Here is a 20667-nt window from a genome sequence, read left to right as displayed (position 1 = left end):
ATTGGCAGATGAAGTTATGTTATTGATGTGAGTAGACCAGTTTAAATTATTAGAGATGTTAACACCCAAATATGGGTAGTTTTTCACTTCCTCCAGTGTGTGTCCTCCAAGATCGTAATTGTATATTTTTGGATTTCTGACATGCGTTATACGCATTGTAAAACACTTCTTGACATTAAAACATAACTGCCAGTCCTCCTGCCACTTCACTAAGGAGTCAAGATCCTTTTGGAGAAGTGAGTGGTCTATGTCGTTGATGATTTGACGGTAAGGGGCAGGTCGTTTATGTACGTCAAAAAGAGGAGGGGGCCAAGCACCGTGCCCTGAGGGACGCCAGATTCCACTTCTGTCCAAGTCGAGTGTTCTCCACCGACAACGACCCTCTGTTCACGGTGCTTGAGGAAATTTGAAATCCAAATGAGGAGGTTATTTTTAATGCCATAATTACTGAGTTTTAAAAGGAGTCGGTTGTGGGGACAGTGTCGAATGCTTTTGAAAATCCATTATTATCATGTCGGTTTGGGATTTGTTGTTTAATGAGAGGGCCAGGTCATTGATGGTGAGGAGTAATTGGGATTCACAGGAATGTTTGGTACGGAAGCCATGTTGCTTGTCGGTAAGAACGGAAAATTTATCGAAGTGATTCATGATTTGGGAGTGGATTATGTGTTCCAAGACTTTACTGCAGACTGATGTTAGTGATATGGGGCGATAATTAGAAGCGTCGGTCCGGTCACCTTTTTTTTAAAGATTGGGGAAATATTGGCACGCAGCCAGGATGATGGTATCTCGCCGGTCTCTAAGGATTTTTGAAACAATATTGTCAGGGCCGGGGCTATTTCCTCGGCAGCTACCTTGAAGATCCGGGCGGGGACACCATCAGGGCCTGAAGCTTTGTGTGGATTTAAGCCAGAAAGAAGTTTATAAACACCATCAACAGAAATTGTAAAGTCAGGGATAGGAGGGATATTACTGGGTGGATAAATAATTAAATTAAATTACTCAGGGCACATCACAATGGTCAGGTTAAAGGTCATCTGGGGCCAAATCTTAGAATTGCATTTTCTGGACATCTATGAGGAGTACGGGCTCAAACTCGGTGATAACAAATCTCATGTCCAGGGGAACATTTTTGGAACATTTGCCAGGGATCAGGTACCTCCAAACACGAACACGCCCCAGCTAGGTTTGTGGTATATGACCACAATTTGGGTCTAGTATTTTTAAAACACCAACACGCCCCAGCTAGGTTTGTGGTCTATGACCACAATTTGGGTCTAGTATATATATTTTTAACTCTGTATAATTGTCCCGGAGGCACTCCCACTGTATTTTACAACTTTATACATGCTACATCCCCATCCAAACATAAAATTATTTCTTCTTTTATACAGTATGTTACATGTTTCCAATCAATATAGGGCCTATCTGTTATCTAATGTCATTATAGCAAAGAATTCTTAACAAAAAAATAGCATAAACAACCTCTCTCATAAATGGCAACTTTCTTTGTTTCATTTTTTACATTCAAAGTAACAATGCCTACGTTTTTATAATTTTTTCATATCATCGTGATACTGTTTCTTATATAATTTAACTATCTCACCAAACTAAAGGAAGTTCACATGCAGCGCATTCTCCATTTGCTTTCTTTGTGTCCGCGTTATAGTTCCAAAAAATTGATTGTGATAAGATCAAGCAATTCAGTCAAACTATGCAGCACTAAATTTCTTACCTTTCTGCGTACTTTTCAAGACTGTATTTCATGTTTCATTTTGCACAAAACCTAAACCCAACCAAACAATTGCAATCAACGTAAGTAGCTGCATAATTATCAAAAAAAAAAAAACATTTGGATACATTCTCCAATATCATTTCGCAAATTTGATTGCTATTCTTGGTCTTTTCGCCATTTACTCTAATTAGATAACGTCCAACACCAACCTTCCTATTCAATTATTTCAATCAAAATGTCACTCCTCTCCTAATGATGACAAATGAAAATCATAACTACACCTTTATCTTCACAGTTCCTCATTTGCTCGTCCTATTCCTTTTTAAAGGAACTTTTATTGTGTTATGCTGTGTCATTGTCTGGCAAATACAGTACTAATAATAAAGCCAACAAAATAGCAAACTGTTGGACCATCGAGATAAAAAAATTTGATCTGGATGGTTGGACAAGACCATTTTGAAGTGACTTGTTTTTCAAGTCAACAAAGGGATAATCTGTTTTTCAAGTCAACAAAGGGATAATCAGCTTAATATATTATTACATATTTAATATTTTGCGTTATCTTTCATCTTATTTGTTTTCAGTTCAGTTCATTTATTTGTTTTCAATTTCACATTTGTGCAGTTGTGCTTTGGAAAACAATTTAAGTAAAGCCTATCTGATTAATCCAAGCGACAAGATCCACAAATCCCATCGAAAAGTTTTCAACGACTTATAACTTTTCTTTAGTGCGTACCGCGTGCAGGTCGATTGTATATTGATAGCAAGTTGTTAAAACCTGACGATATTTGTCATGTTTGTACGGATTCCCAAACAAGGAAAGCTAACAATGCAGGCTGATGCATGAAAAAGGTACCTTTTCCTTCCTTCCTATTTATTTGAAACCTATTTGGAAGGACCATGTTCAATTTTGCTGACATTGTGTTTGGGGCGAAAAAGGAAGATGCACAGGGCAATTCGTTGGCCCTGGGCCTGTGCCCATCTGGCCCAATAGTAAATCCGGTCTTGATCAAAATACTCAGAAGAGTCTGGAGAATCTTTTCTGCCAAAATGTGTATAACCCGTGCGTTCCATTCCGCTTCCATATCACCATAATCACCATATTGATTATTGTTTACCTGAAAATATCACATTTTACCCTAATTTTCTTTAAACTAAATGGAATAAATAAATGGTTATGTTGATTTTCAGGGGACATGGAATCTCTTTTTGTTTTGGGCCGCCTAATATCCTCATGCAGAGTTGGGTGGAGCGAAATTTTTTAATGGGTGTAAAGGGCCCTTGCCATGTAAACAGGCTTCTCTTTGAATTCTTGTAAGAGCTTAAAATTATAGAAACCTTGTATATCAATAATACGGTACAAAGTGTAATACAAATTCTTGTGATTCAAGTAATTGATATAAACATGATAAAAAGGGTCCATTTTAGCCAGAGGCATCGAACATGTAGAATGGATCATAAAAGCCCAAGACAAATACAAAATAACTGTCAATCCTACCATTTGTTATTTTAATTTTCATGCAAGAAGTTCAAACAAAATGACAATGACATTCTGGGATCAGTATGTGCAATTATTTTACCCTTCCAAAATACAATCAAAGTCACAGCAAACAGCAAAGACAGTAAAAACTGCTTTGAGATAAGAAGTTAATTAAGTTATTGATTGATATTAAATTAAATTCATTTGTTTATTTATCAATTCATCTATTTTCATCTGTAAATCGTGTACAATTTATGTTGGACAGGAACTAAACTCAACCCAGAAAGTATCGAAACGATTTTAGATGGTCAGATATATCGGGAACTGAAATATATAGCAAAAACTTATTTAATGTATATAAAGCGCAGCTTGGCACCTGCGCATTTTGATACCTCTTTTGTTGCTCTACGATATCATTTGGTCGAGTTATGGGCGCTTGAGTGACTTCAAGTCGTATTTTGAAAGTTGCACTTAGCTCATGCCAAATGCGTTGTACTCTTACCAATAAATGACCATTGCTTTTGTCCGCCGAATCTAGGCAGTGATAGACAGTGATGGTGGGCACACCAAGTATTGAGATGCCAGCAGAAAGGGTTTATGAGATAAGTCAGAGATAAGTAAAGGGTAGCAAGTATTGAAGTTGGAAGTCGAAGGAGTAAAATAAAGTAAAGTTCATGGTTAAGTAAAAAGAGCACATCGGTGTCCTTTGTCTTGATTTTGTGTGTGTGGGTGAGTGTGTGTACACGACGAACGCATTTGGCTTGAATAGGAGCTAAGTACAACTTTCAAAAACCGATTTGAAGCCACTCAAGCGCCCATAACTCGACCAAATGATATCGTAGAGCAACAAAAGAGGTATCAAAATGCGCAGGAGAAAGCTGCGCTTTATATAAATTTACATTAAATAAAAAAATTTAAAAAATCGTTTCGATACTTTCTGGGTTGAGTTTATGTACAGATGTAATGCATCAGTTTAGTAAGCACAATTTGCTGAAGAATAGATAGTGTGAATACTCTCATCTGCGATCAAAACTAGTATTAGATGTAAAGACATGATGTTTTCACCAATAATAGGAAACATACTATCGTACGAGGGTCATCCAAAAAGTTCTACCTCCATCATCACATCTCTGTTATCATATTAGCCAAAATATTGAAATTACCCATGTTTATATTCTTAAATTTAGGCTACAAAATAAAAGTTATTTGAATGGTTTAAAGGGACGACATTTTATGTTATACGTAAGTTTTAAAGAATTCGATTTTCCAAATATATCAGGTCACCTCCCTTTAAATACAGCTCCCTAACTTCCTACCTTGCGAAATAGCTGCTACCGACCAATATTGGTAGTAGCCTAGTAGAACATGTGCGTTTTAAAAGGATTTTTAGAGATCCGGTGAGAATTATTTTTAAAAATCTGTAAAAGTCGCCTAAACTAAATTTTTTTTCCAGAAATATTAACAAAATATGTAGAAAACTGAAAGATAAAGTCCGCCTTTGCGAGCACATCCCATTATATTTGCGCGAATTAGTTCCTGATGGATTTTATAGACTCTTGACATGAAAAAGCAGTGTTTAGTATTCAGAAAGTCCAAAACAATATGAAATGTGTGTTGAATTGAATAATGTAGTTTTGGGATCTCCAAATGTACCTTTAATGATTTTGCCATGCTCAGAATTATTTTAGAATCTTCTCTGAAATCCATAATGTACAGGGTGTCCCAAAAAAAGAGGCCCCTCATTGCGCCCTCTTTTTCTCCTATTTCCGAAAAGTTGATTAAATATATTTTGGTATGTAAAGACACCTTTAATCGTTAGCTTTAATAAACCAAAACAATTATTTCAATCGGCTCACAACTTTTGAAGATATGCTCTTTTGAATAAAAGTACCCGTTTTTCACTCTGTCCACGGATAGCAAACATAGTGGTTGGGATGGCTCATGCTGTGGAGTGGCCTGCGCGATCACCATACCTCACACCAGAAGACAGAAAAAGAGAAAAGTAAGAAAAAAAAAGAAAAAAAAAAAAGAATTGGACCACAAAGAGCATATCTTCAAAAGTTGTGAGCCGATTGTTTTGGTTTATTAAAGCTAACGACTCAAGGTTTCTTTACATAAAAAGAGGACGCAATGAGGGGCCTCTTCTTTGGGGACACCCTGTACGATCTTATAATATGAAATTGGCATATTTTTTTGGCATATTTGTAATGTTTACACATGTCCCAACTTGCACCTAAATGTGTTGTGTTTGTAGGTCAACAGAGCAAAGTCCGACATATTGTTATAATAATCAAAGAATTATGACATTATGTCCTCCGACAGAACTGCGTGTTAAACGGCCAAAATAACCAGCAGGGTTTTTGCAGATCCCAATTTGCAAACCTTAAATATAGATATACGAGGGGCAGTCAGTATGTAATAAGAGTTGACTTGTGACGTCATATGTGGATTGTTTTCATGGCATTTCTCAATGATTACATAAACACTGTACCTTTGTCTTTCAAACAACACATGTAAATCATATATGTGATATAATTTTTTACATGTGTTGTTTGAAAGACAAAGGTACAGTGTTTATGTAATCATTGAGAAATGCCATGAAAACAATTCACATATGACGTCACAAGTCAACTCTTATTACATACCGACTGCCCCTCGTATATAATTATGTTGCCAGCGCAGCGAGCTGGAAAATTTGCATATTAAAGCGTTTTACCAAGCCCCTTTAGAGCGGTTAATTAAAAAGGCGCCCATGAATGTGTTCCAAAAATCGCTTGCCCACTCTCAGCTCGCCAAACATTTCTGACCCCCCCAATTTTACACTTCCACCTAGTACCTGGGCTCATAATTATTGCACAGCCCCAATATATATCATGTTCAGGTATATATCATTTTCAAATGTGAAATGATGAGTTAGGCGCGGGATTGTAACTTTTTTTAAATATTTTTAGATAATTTATGTGTTGTAGGATAGAGAGAAATATCTGTTAATTTAGATAGTTACAACCTTTAAAGAACGATGCACACACTATGATATTGTGATAGTCATTGATAATAGTTGATTGAAATAATAGTTGAAAACAAATTTTCTAAATTACATAGTTAAACAGTTGAAAGCACTGTTAAAGAACGATGCATAAACTATGATATTCTGATAGTGATTGATAATAGTTGATTGAAATAATAGCTGAAAACACTAAAGGTTTTTTCTACTAACATTTTCAAAATACATTGTTTAAAAACAGTTGAAAGCACTGTTAAAGAACGATGCACACACTATGATATTTTGATAGTCATTGATAATAGTTGATTAAAATAATAGTTGAAAATACTATCCAGTCAGAAGATATCTTCGATGGGTAAACACATTTTTCGGAGCAGTGTTTAATTTAGTTTCACGAATGTCTTTAGTATGCTATTAAGTATTCAAGTTCATGTATTTAAAATCTGAAATATCCAAGTGATCCTGATTAGGTCTAAGAATATCCAAATTATCTAAAATATCCAAATCCTAATTAGCCTTATTTTCACCTAACAAGTAGAAAGTCAGTAGCTCTTGGAATAATTCCACAAGAGCGATATGAAAATCATTGAGGCCTTAAATCATTGAGGCCTTACCCCAACCACCCCAGCCCCCCCCCCCCCACCCCGGGTAAGGCGCTGAGGTAAAATATTATCACTAAAATGAGCGCAAAGGATGGATCTACGATTAGCTTAAGTCATTTGGCCGTAAATGCATGCGGTTTTTTTATGACGGATAAAAAATCTTCGGGGGGGGGGTGATTCACCCCCTTCGTAGTTCTAGGGTTAAACATCTAAATGACTTAATAGCTAAAGCTAATTAGATATTTTGTCAGAATAAGATAGATAGTTACAATCCCGCACCTTAATGAAAATGATGCAGCTTTTTGATGAAATCGATACTTGTTTTGATTATGTTGACATATTAGCCTACATTATGTTATTAAAAAGTCATATTTTTGCAAAGAGACTACTTATAACCATGCATTGATCATGTTGATGTAATGTTGTAATAATTATGAGTGCATTAATAAATGAATCTATCGTGACAGCATGATATATGTGAAATTTTATCCCATGATAATGCGTGCATTTCAGAATTAGGTCAACATAATTCAGGTTGGCAATTTGACTGCCAAATACTATAAATTTATTAACCGGCTTGGGTGGGAAATATCGGGGAAATATATCAAAATAGCATATATAGGTAAAAGCTATAAAGCAGAATAACTATAACTATTACTATTGCTAGCGGAGAAGGGTAATATTTGTAATTTTGGAATTGAAGTCATGTTTTATTTTTTTGTCTGTGAAACTTCGTATCATAAACCCATGTCAACAGATTAGAAAAATAATTATAATTATCTGCTTTGGCTGAGTGGCGTTTTTCTAATGTTTTGAAAAGATACGAATATCTGTTACTAAAAACACACGCACCCCCACCCACACGATATTTTTGCTAAAGGAATAAATCTGCAAGAAATTTTTTGTATTTTTGAGAAAAGTGGGGGATGATGCTGTGGATCACGAATTGCCCTTATAAAGTGAATACATTTATTTTATTAATTTATTGATAATAATGATACCCACAATATTGGGGCAAACTAGGTAATAGGCAATGGGCAAGTTGAATTGACTGGATGGGCAAAATGAAATGGGCAAAAATTTCCTGCTATTTACCTCCCTGGTACGTGATGACCCTCAGTTTGATATTGAAGGCGATATTCCATGGCCCTGTTACAAGTATTTGAATGAAAAGCTTGCCATAATAGAATTCCGCGAAAGTAATGAAGACACTTGCATTCTACCGTGTATCGTGTCATTAGACTCAAAATGGGTAGCGAAGGTGAAATAATGGTGTTCAGTTTCTGTGCAGAATGATCACCATGATTCAGATGACGTCTCTGATTCCTAATAATCAAGAAGGTCAAAATATACGTTTCAAATACGCTTCCCTACAGGCGCATGACTTTCAATCGTCAGCGTCATGCGCAGATGTGTTTCAACTCATTCTGGCATTCATAAAGATTGCAAAACGTCAGCTTGCCAGTGCAGAGATTTGTGTGCAACGATGGAATACCATTGACTTTTTGCTCAAAATCTATCAGTTTCATGACGCGATAATGTGATAATATTGCACTTTTGTTTAAACTTCACAAGTTACATTAATGAAGATTGTCATGTCATTCTTTACTCTTAAAAAACAACTTTTGAAATCAACGGAAGGTATTCGAGATGACGGCTTCATGATCAGAGAATATATAATAGGAAAATCACCTTCAAAACAAACAAATCTTGAGATGAACAATGTATTGATATAGACGCATCATTTTCTTCTGTATTTTATAAATCTACAAGCAGTTTTATTTTGAGGACACATTATGACGGCTACAACAAAGACGCTGCCATCTGGCGCCTTCGCGGTCCTGACAGTAATGAGTGCTTTAGCCTTTGTTGGTAACTTTCTTGTCTTATTGATTGTCATCATGAGATCATTCAAGAAATTTGCTAACTCCACAAATGCATTGATTGGTAATTTGGCGGTGTCTGATTTGGTTTATAGTGGTATATCTATGCCATTGACATTAGCGGCTTCTACAATCGGCCAGTCGTGGACGTTAGGTGAGTATACAGGCTGTATCAAAATGATTGGTACCCATTGGTTTCCAGTAATTATGGACAAGACTGCAAATGCAACGTAGGATCCGCGAAATTTGTTGATTATTGTAGAGTCATAGATAGTCAAATAAACATCTCAAAAAAAGTAACTAACCCCCTTAGATATGGCCATTATTCAAAAAGGGGCTATTGTATTACAAATCTGTAAGATGCGTTGGAAGCAGAATTTATTTCTGCGCATTTTGATTCCTCATTTGATACGATAGCCCAGAAAACAATAAAACACCGGTCAATTTAATGTAGTGAAGTCCAGATTTGCAATTACATACAAATTTTTACAATACAAAAACACTCAGATATCATTACACAAATTTCCTTCCATTACACTGAATACAAAATCAATACAATCAATACTGCAACTTTCAAATCTTGGGTTACATTGCTTTAAATGTACGCTGTGACGTCAATATTTAGTCAATTATGCAAATGAGGTGTCAAAATGTGCAGAAATAAATTCTACTTCCAACGTATTTTTCTGATTTGTAATACAATTACCCGTTTTTGAATAATGGTCATTATTTAAGAGGGGTTAGTTACATTATGGTCATTTCAAGAGGATCTAATGTTGCATTTGGAAGAAGCAAGATTTTCTATAAACATCAAGCGTTTTGACACAGTTTGTATTAAAAATGAGTTTGGAAATTCAAAAGATTCGTTCATCCAATTTTTTTCTGGTCTGCGTGCGTTAATATCCGTCATCACTGAATGGTACTTATTGCTTCTCCTGATATAACTGGAATGAAAAGGTCGATTGCCAGATTGACATACAGCCTGTCTAAAAAAATGTGCAAGTGGAAAGCGCCATCTTTGGCAATTAGAAAATACTGTTGTGACATGATGTTTACATCAACATCAAGTGAGCATTCCTAGCTTTCAAATGCTGTTTGTTTCCGTCATTCTGGTTTACTTCACAAAACACAAATGTATGAAACCCTTTTGTGCCACTTTTTAGAAAATTGAATAGAATGTACAGCCTGCCTCAAAAAAAAATTGTGCAAGTGAAAAGCGCCCTCTTTGCCAACTAGAAAATGCTGTTATGACATGGTGCTTACATCAACGTCAAGAGCGCAGTCTTACTTAGCTCTCAAATGCCAGTTACTCTGTTCAATTTGCTTGTTTCAATCTCGAGATATGTTTAGTTAACAACAAAATGGTAAAGTCGCAATTGTGTCACTTTTACTAGGAAAGAAGGCTGCACATGTAAATCAATGATAGCTGATGTTGATGCGTCTAATTAGACGCATCAACATCAGCGCGTGTGCATTACTTTGTCTAATTTCTCTCCCAACAAGTAACACGCGTTCATTAACCTATAAATGTGCAATATTTGTTTGTCTTTTAACATGTCTTGAGTGACAAAGAGAACAGTATTTACCATGATAAAATCATTGACATGCACATGTATTTAATTTTAAAGCATAATGTGAAATATTTATTTATCTTTTAATCTGTTTTAAGCGGGAAAAGAGATTAAGTGTACCTGTATCATGATAAAACAGTAAAAACAATTTTGTATTGTTGTGTAACTGATGCATTCGTTTGATTTCACGGAGGAACTCTTGATAAACTTGATGCTGTCATTGATTTACATTTACAGCCCTCTTCCTATAGTAAAAGTGGCACAATTGTGATTTTACCTTTCCTGGTTAACAAAACATCTCGAGATTAAAACAAGCAAATTGAACAGAACAAACGGCATTTGAGAGCTGAGACTACGCCCGTGACGTTGATGTAAGCATCATGTCATAACGGTATTTTCTGATTGCCAAAGAGGGCGCTTTTTATTTGCACAATTTTTTTTTGAGACAGGCTGTATATCCAAATACCTGTACAGTACAGTGAATAAAAGAACATTCATTTGTAGGATTAAAAATGATTACGTAACAATTGCTCAGTAAAATTTTGTTGACATGATTTTAATTTTACAACAGCGTGTGCAATATTTGTTTGTCTTGAGTGACAAAGAAAATGGTATTTACCATGTTAAAATCATTGACATGTACATGAATCTGTTTCAAGTGGAAAAAGAAAATCATTATACCTGTACCATGATAAAACAGCAAAAAACAGTAAAATAAAATTGTATTGTTGTGTAATCGATGCATTCTTTTGCTTTCATGAAGGAACTCAAGACTTGATGCTATCATTGATTTACATGTACAGCCCCCTTCCCTAGTAAAGTGGCACAATTGTGATATTACTCGTAAACATACCTCGAGATTGAAAAAAGCAAATTGAACAGAACAAACGGCATTTGAAAGCTAAGACTGCACCCTTGACGTTGATGTAAGAATCATGTCATAAAAGTATTTTGTAATTGACAAAGAGGGCGCTTTTCACTTGCACAATTTATTTTGAGACAGGCTGTATCAAAAATTTTATACGTAAATTCTGTATTTTACAAACATGCTAAAAGGTGAAATTTAACGAATAGGGTTCAATTTTGGACTCTTCAGCAATAATGAATTTCCTCAAGACTTTCATTAATTTATTATTATTCATTTCAAATATAGCTCCCTAACTTCCTACCTAGCAAAATAGCTGCTACCGACCAATCTTGGTTAAAAGGACTTTCAGAGATCCGGTGAGAATTTAAAAAAATCTGTAAAGGTAGCCTAAACTTAAAATAAATCTGGTTGAAAATCGGGGACCATTTTCTTTTCAGAAATATCGACAAAATATGAAGAAAACTGAAAGGTAACGTTCGCCTTTGTGAGCACATCCCATTAAATTTGCTCGAAATTGATTCCTTATGTGTTTTAGATCTCTTGACATGAAAACGCAGTGTTTAGCTTATTATAAGGGTTAATTATAATAAGCTAAACACTGCGTTTTCATGTCAAGAGATATAAAATGAACGCCTATGCATGCTAATAAGTTTTGCACACATTCGGCACAGAAACCGTGGCGAAAAAAGCTTCAAAATACCTTTTTATTTAATCACAAACCTCCCAATTTCAGATTTAGGTTTAGATATGTTCTCTACAGATTCACAGAAAATTGCAGGATTACAGACGTTTGTCAGTGAGAGAGAAGCACTAACGTTTTTACCATGGCAAAGGGGGTCGTGCTACACTTGTTAACTGGGTCGGGCTACGCTCACAAAAAAGTGTAAATATTGGAAACGTGTGGCATTGTTGTCTTTCTGATAATTTTGTGAGTTATTTCAAAGATTTTATATTGTTTTGGACTTTCTGAATACTTATTAATAAAAAAGCTCATGGGGCAAGTTGAAGCCTGTGAAAATCGAACCTAATCATACCTAAGTTTAACACCAGGATTTGAAAAAAAATATACAGTACCAAACATTGTAGTTCTTTCCTGACATTTACTGAAAAAAATGAAAATTATTGCTTTTCATTTGACCGAGAAAATTAATTTTACAGTGAAAAGGTGTAACTCAAAAGTTTGCCCATTTCAACACCAAATTCGATCGTTTGTATTGTCTCAGTCTCGTATAACAATAACCATTGAGTGTCTACACTCTCATGAATATTGATTTGCAACATTTTCCAATATGTCAGCGCTCATTCGGAAACAATAGATGAATAGATGCTGCAGTCCGTTGGCACTCATCAACTGTGTATAATTGAATATAATACCGCACTTTTCCTAGATACTAACTTTACAGATGAGAGTGATCAGCATGTTGTGAATACTCTATAGAATTACGATCTAGGTCCTTATCCCTGTTCTTTAACATCTAAGGCTCAATGCAGAGGTACCGCGTGAACGCACTAGTGTAGTGCGATATATTCAAAAATTGCATTCACCTATTGCTATGATAGTTAATCATCATCATCACTTCTACGTCGAATAAATTCAAACATTGTTTTCACATATCGCTATGGTAATTAGTCCTGTTACCATGGTTACATCACTACTGCCATGCCAACTTTTTGTAACTCGACACGTCAATTGCTTCCCAGATATGGGGTTTGGTTCCCAAGTATAAACGAATCCAATTTCACGCATTCCTACACCTCAATGGCAGCCATAGCTGGTCCCCGTCGGCTCCATCTCACCTAAAATGCGAAATGATGCGACCCTGGAGGGTATTTTAAACTGCATTCTATCACCCGTGTTACGCGTAGACAAAAGAATGATGACAGTTTACAACACAAAAGACCATCGATTTTTAACGACTTTAATCCACCCAATTAGGCAGTCACAACACCAGTTTGGTGCTGCCGGGACACAGTAATGGCCGACCAAATCCTGACCCTGACTTGGCTCGTTGAATTCGTTTATAGGCGAATTGTTCTGATATACCTTGACCACGACGAGCAATTGCCAAATTGCAAATTTCATAAAAGATTTTTACAATTTCTGAATTTCCACAATATCACGGTACAAATGACAGATTTGGACATTCCTTGTGAATCACCTTCAAGTGAATTTGTTAATATTGTTATCATTTTTTGCGCCGTTAAATGGAAGTCAACATGGTCAACCAGGCCCGGGGGCACTTCAATATGAAATGGATATGTGTAGGGCTGGCACTTTCGCAGTAAGGGGCATTCGGTGAGAGCAAAATGTAAACATTATGGGGTCAATTGGTGAGAGCATGATTTTTGGCATTCGGTGAGAGCAAAATATAAAAAATATGGGGGTCATTGGGTGAAAACATGCCTTTTTTAAATGGAACCTTCGGGTGAAAGCCGAAACAGCGCCACAGAAACCTCGAACATCGAATTTCTATAGTTCTAAATGGCTTCATATTTCTTTGTTTTTTCAAAATAAGTAACAAAATCAGTGACAAATGAAATTTAGCGTTCAAATTGAAAAATAAGGGTCTTTGGGTGAAATATCAAATGGAAAAATAAGGGGTCTTCGGGTGACAGAGCATGTGTTCGCCAAAAATATGGGGACCGCTGAAAAAGGAGGTCTAACAGCCCTACATACGCGTCACCTGGGAGTGCCCCCCGGGTACCAAGAGGGATTGGTTAATACACAATACCTGTCCATTAAAACGTTCAAATAAACCACAAAATTACTTCAGACAAAATGGTTTAGAAATGTTTACGCTTTACAATGCTTATTACTTATTTCTAATACCGGGAGCATCCTGTGCGTTCATTTTTGCGGAATTTTTTTGGGAAAAAAGGAAATCACCTACCACCTTACTTGCCTCACGTCAACCAAATCGTTGGTTTTTGTTCTTGGTAATTGTTTTGATTTTTAGCAACGAAGATGCAGAGCATATAAGAACTGCAATTAAATTTAATGTTTTCCTAAAAAATGCCCAAAATACATTTATGTAGACATTGTCTAGAGATATTAGCAAAAGGCGAAGCATTTTAAACCTGCTATGGAAATGCCACTTCGTACTTGAACACCATGCACCATGGAAACTAATACGAAATTAGTTGGCGACAAAAAGGTTCGGTGTCTTTATTTTTAACTTTCAGCTTTGCGAAAGAACTTAAAAGTAATTGGTTAAAGTTAAAATGCATTTGTATCTTTAATACAATCACAACGCTTACAAATCGAGTTAATATAATAATGAGTTTTGGAAATAAATCTAATACTGGAACCTACTTTTTGCAACTTTACTACGTTGCGTCTGGAACCACCAGATTTCATCAGGCAACTGACCAGCTAGCTGGACGGTAAGTTCAAATGTTAGATTTATTCCCAAAACTATTGGATGACTAAGAACATTCACTCAATACATTTACATTTGTATAATATAATTATAGTTAATGAAAACAGCTGAAATATTGCTCGATACTATTTGATAATAGACAATGTAATAAAACAAGCAAAAAACGTAATATTGTTATTACAGCATGATTACTCGGAGTATCACACCTCAAAATTGCTGCTGAATTCTAATTCAGCAGCAATTTTATCTGATAATCACCGTTGGGGCGTGATTCTCCGTGTAATAGAATCATGCCGTAGTAGCCAGTTTTTCGCGGTTTGAAAATGTATAGAGTTTAGACTTGATTGTTAGTAGTAGCACACCGTACCCTTTTCCAGCAGTGCTATAATTTCCCATATTAAAATTGTACAATGCAATATGAACTGTGCATTGTCTTTTTGGAAGAGAACTTTCTATAGGAGAACACTTTCAATTAAATAGTAGTAAGTGATAACAGATATGTGACATACTTGACCGATAACAGATTTTTGAGACAGATTGATGTAAACATCTAGGTAGGCCTACTGTAAAACCAATACCCAATATTTTGGATTTGCAAAGACAACCACTGACTCTGACCTTCACCTCACATATAAAACTAACCAGATCATTCTTGCTAAGAGACCACCTGACAACAGACAAGTACCATATTCGCCTTATGTTTGAAACATCACAATATGAAGGCCTATGCTATGGTTAAAGCTGAGGAAAGAAAAAGAAAGAAAGAACGAAAAAGAAAGAAAGAAAAAAAGAAAGAAAAAAGGGAGGAAGGAAAGAAAGAAAGAAAAATGAAAAATGAAAGGAAGGAAAAAGAAGTAACAAAAAAAATGAAAACAGAAAGGAAGGATGAAAGGAAAGAAAGAAAGAAATGCATAAAAAGAAGGAATGAAAGAATAACAGCAAGAAAGAAAGATAGGAAAGAAAATAATGAAGAAATGAAAAAGGAAGAAGGTAAGAAAGCAGGCAAAAATGGGAAATGAATGTATAGGAAGAAATCAAGGCTGTCACACATTAACAAACTGTCAAAACCAGTCTATAAATCCAGACACATACAATGACCCTACCTTGCTCCTTCAGACCCATGAAATGATTTCCCCAATTATCTGCCTTGTCCCTACATATAGATCAACTCTTGTCAAAGGTAAAGGAATTGGAATTGGTGACAGGTTTATAGATAAACAAATTGGAGTTGATGACAAGTTTGAGACCAGGACAGTTGGTTATAAGAGCACACCTCCTACTTTTGGTGGGTGCTACTAGTTTGTAAGAATATTCGCGGCTCACGCCGCTCATACTCTTACTACTACTAAGATTTACTTGAAATCTTTGCACGTTGTAACCATTGGAAGATGAAATTGCTGAGGGCGTGATGGGAGTAAGCACCCTCCCCGTAAAGAATAAAAGTCCCCTTTACAACTACATAGTGACTATAAAATAGGACTACTGTTAAATCTCCTCCCCCTAGGGCCACTCTAGGACTACACTGACCGTAAAAAACGACTTTCCCCGCAGGTGTATTTAGTAAAAAATCATTATCCTTGTGTTATCCGCATCTTTTGCTTTACTACTGTTACTCAGATATTGTCATGAGTAAAAAAGAAAACAAAGAAGAAATATAGCAGTTTTTTAGCGCTTGATATTTTTCTTTAGGAGTGCGAGCAAATGTCGTGCCTCGGCATTTACTTGAGGGATTGAATAATCTCACGAGTGCATCATACCGGTAGCGTAATAATGATAATGTCAAAGAAACAATGAGAGTTACACTGTTATATATAAATATCCATTGCATCATCTTTTAAAGATACGATTACAATAATAACACTTATTTTATTCCCTTGTTGTTCTTATTGAATATGTTTTTCCATTGAATAATACAACGTTTTAATTCTCAGGGTACCGGTATCCGTACCTAGTTAGTGCACGCACAGCCAAATACACACATAGTTTTACATAGCTAAAGCGTCATGTTACTGACGGAATTACATTACATTATAATATGGATTTTGTGTGACAAATCTATTCTTTCCTTCCGCTTCTTTGGAGTTAATATTTATTAGTAAGATTACCAATATTGTTATAAGGGTTGCACTTAATTTAACCATTGAAATAACACCATGTCGACTGCTTGGATCGATCATACAAAGGTTAATCGCCTTTCTTTAATCTATTCGATGTAGATGGTAAACCACACAGACGCGCCGGACGCGAGTTGTTAAACGGTGATGAACAACGGTGAAACATGATTGAATCCCTTTCAACAACGAAAAGAAGCTAAAGATCGTATAATTCACGATTATTTTACGAGGAAATGTCAGGTAATCATTGTCACTAAGTCTTACAAAAACTTCGATGATTTCTCTGTTAATATCAGCAATAAAACTACAGAATAAAACGGCCAAGTTTAGCCGCTACCTGAAAATACTGAATTCAACTTGTAAGCTTGCATACGCACAAAGGTTCCAGGCATGACGAATTTTACGCGCTCTCGCGTAACGCGTAGTCTCGCTCGCGTTCGCGTATACGCTACAGTAAAAGTGTGTATTCATCACCGTTTAACAACGCTTGGCTCCTGTACAAAGGTATAGGAAGAGTTGTTGAATACAATATCGCTCTTTTCAAAGACATTTATCTTACAGATATTCTATAGAATTATGAGTCTTTATCCCTGTTTTTTAATAATCTATATGCAATACACATAGATTATCAAAGTAATTTATAGTGCCGAGCAATACATTCAAAAATAGTGTAAACCTATTGCTATGGTAATAATCCTATTACATCACTACTACTACGGCGAATTGTCAGTTGATATTTGTTACTTCAAGCAGGTAACCTTTTTTTTGTACCAGCATTCGATGTGAACTGGTTTGTTACACCACTCCTCTTTAAAGGTGATTTAGTTATTTTCTGCACTTCATTTCCTATCCCGCAAATAATGATAATAATGATTGATTGTTTTACATAATGTCAGCATTCCGTTGCTTCGTTTTTGAGTGGCGGTGCATGTGTGAATTTTTTTAACGATCTCGCAATTCAAAGTAAGCACTTATTAAGAAGCACCAATTAATGTATCAATGAATACTAACTTTGAGGTTTTTATTTCTGAAACAGGTAATCCAGGATGCAAGCTGGTGATGTTCTTACCCAACTTTTGTATAGCTGCCTCGATACTCACCATGATAGCCATTGCACACGATAGACGCGTTGCCGTAATCAACAGCAAACCTCAATTCAGCACCTCACATGAAATCATTGCAGCGAACGGTGCAATCTGGATTTTATCCCTTATCTTGGCAGCGCCAGCTCTGTACGAGTATTCGGTGTACGAGAAAGAGTATTACGCGTCAGGCTCAGGGGAGATCAAAGACGAATCTGGCTCCAATGAAATCATTGACTTTGGTTCAGGTTTTAACCCAAATGATACATACTTAGCTTGTGGGTCTCATGGAATTGCTGAAGACTTCGAAAAAGTCTATGCTACCATTTTATTTGTTTTGGCTTACCTACTACCATTGCTGATTATATCGGGTAATTACTTACTGATATGGCTGTTTATAAGGAGGAAAGCGAAAGAAATTAGTGCCAATTTGGAGAATGGAGTGAGTGGAGGAGGTGGTGGTGCGATTAGCAAAGGAAAATCCAAGATCTTGAAGATGTTGCTGATGGTGGTCTTCGTATTCGCTGTTGCTTGGGCTCCATATTTCGCTATATTCGTGAGAGAGGTGAGAGTCAATAATTATCTGTTGTTGATTACTAGGGCTGGACTTTTACACATGCCCACTTGCCAATGCTTGACAGACGTTTGCTGTCTGTCGAACTTGTAATATTTTAAAAGTACTAGCCCAATTGGCAGGTAACATTTTGATTCTCTGTTAATTTTAATTTGTTATCATGTTAATGATATGGCAATGCCATAAACTAGGGGGGAAATTTATAATGAGAATGATTTGCAATAAGAATTGGAAAAAACGATGCAAATTGAAAATTCTATGAAACTTTAAACCCTGTGGTACTGATTTCTCATCTAAAACGGATGAGCTAATTATACTCACAATTTAAATCCCAAGGTATGTTATTATATCCATCATATGCCATATCAGTATGTATCTAGTAAAGGACAAAGTAGTCAAAATGTTAATGCCTTATTATTATTATATGTTGTTCAAACATCAAAATGGAAGCCTAAATGTGACCTCAATTGGTGACATATAACCTGACCGATGACCTGTCATCAGCCTATAGCAGTCTATTTTCCTAGCAACATGACAGAAACTGCATAATATCAAATTGGCTTGCATCCGTTGTGGAAGAGATAGCGTATCAGACTAATAGTCAGTCGATGGCTATTGTTAAACAAGACCCACTCACTTTATTAGGCGCTTGAAACGATCGAATTCGGTGTTGAAATTAGCAAAATTTTTAGTTACACCTTTTCACTTTCATAATTAATTTTCTCGGTCAAATGAAAAGCAAAACTTTTCATTTCTTAGGTAAATGTCAGAAGAAAACTACAATGCTGGTACTGTATAGTTTTTCAAACCTTGATGTTAAACTTAGGTAAAACAGGCTTCAACTTGCCCCGCGAGCTTTTTTGGGGTCAACGTTTTTTAATTCCGAAAAAAGCTCGCGGGCAAAGTTAAGGCCTATAAAAATCAAAAATAAAATTTCACAATTTCATGCCTAATTTTAACACCAGGATTATTTAAAAAAAAGGTATGTCCAAGCATGTTTTGAACTGACATTACTGGAGAAAAAATAATTATTGCTTTATATTTTACCGAGAATATTAATTTCATAGTAAAAAGGTTTATCTCTGAATTGAGTTGATGTATCGATCGACTTTTAGCGCGACCATGCATAACAATAGAAGCTGTTCAGTAACGTACTGAGTGTAAGCACAGTTTGTAAAGTCGTGTTCACACAGTCGGACACAAGTTACTTATTCACTATTACTGGTAATAAATCACTTATTACCGGTATTAAGTCACTAATATCCGACCGTGTGAACACGACTTAAAGCTGGTATATTCAAGTACTCTACTTATTAAATAGAATAAATTATCTTTTGTTCTGAGATACACATGACATACTGAGACTTTACGGAGGGATATTATGCTTTGAGCCCATGAGGTATATAATTTTTATGTACTTCATAAATTTGCAAGAAAAAAAAGACACTATATTGACAAATCTGACTGTTAATTCCTTTCCCTTTTATTTCTAACAGGAAGTAACCGGTGCGGATGATACAGCACTGTGGGGATCAATACAACATGTTGTGAAACTTATAATGGCTATTGGTTCTAGCCTGCTAAACCCCATTATCTATGCGGCATTCAATGCCAAATATCGAGAGGGTTTCAAAGCAATTTTATCATGTCGATGTGGTGATATAGCAAGCAACCGAGTGGGAGCATCCACTATGACGGAAGAATCACGCACCGATGCAAACTCTTAAAAAAACTCATGAAGTATAATGGTTGAATCCCTCCAAAAGTGTACAAATGCCTCCATATTATTTTTCCGACGCGATCTTTTGTTGGTCGAAGCAACCAAGAAAAAAAAATCATTTTCATTGTCTAAATCAATATATTATTGAAAAATAACACTTTAATGTTTTGCAAAAGTTCATTCTACAAATCATATACTTTGAAAATTTGCTTGATTTATTGTTGTTAATGAGTTATGTACGTTTCACAAAAGTGTCGTTGTTTCAGCCCTCTTTATAACATAACTCAAGAACCACATGACCTACAAAAGTATATCTGTGATATTTAAATTCTTCTACACGCTCGCTATGAAATGATCAATGCAATTTTTGCCAAAGCTCACTACCATTCGCAAGATGCTGTGAACTACCAAATCGCAACAGTTTAAAATAGTTGCTAACCTTAATTTGCCCATTGATTGAGGGCATGTTGACCTTATAGGAACCAAAAGTGCCATTACTAAAAATAATAGTTAATGTGACATCAATACCCATTGTTACCTACGAATACCACTAGGATGCTTTCACTATCACAATACTAATCAATCTAAAATAAATGGTACATTTCCATTAATGCTTTTATCGTGTGTTGTATACCACAGGGTGTCAGGAAAATG

The 20667-nt window shown here is 35.8% G+C and overlaps 1 protein-coding gene across 1 annotated transcript; it reads left to right on the top strand.

Annotated features, from left to right (window-relative positions):
- Positions 1-8359: 8359 nt before the first annotated feature.
- Positions 8360-20154, top strand: LOC140165324 (QRFP-like peptide receptor). Its single transcript, XM_072188660.1, has 3 exons — positions 8360-8858; positions 17674-18284; positions 19790-20154. The coding sequence occupies exons 1-3, from the start codon at positions 8618-8620 to the stop codon at positions 20018-20020; spliced, it is 1083 nt and encodes a 360-aa protein (XP_072044761.1). The 5' UTR covers positions 8360-8617; the 3' UTR covers positions 20021-20154.
- Positions 20155-20667: the final 513 nt, after the last annotated feature.

This window comes from Amphiura filiformis, chromosome 1 (genome assembly GCF_039555335.1).
Source record: "Amphiura filiformis chromosome 1, Afil_fr2py, whole genome shotgun sequence".
In the NCBI taxonomy this organism is placed as follows: Eukaryota; Metazoa; Echinodermata; class Ophiuroidea; order Amphilepidida; family Amphiuridae; genus Amphiura; species Amphiura filiformis.
The sequence above is the reverse complement of the archived record's forward strand: the minus strand, read 5'-3'. Positions and strand labels throughout refer to the sequence as shown.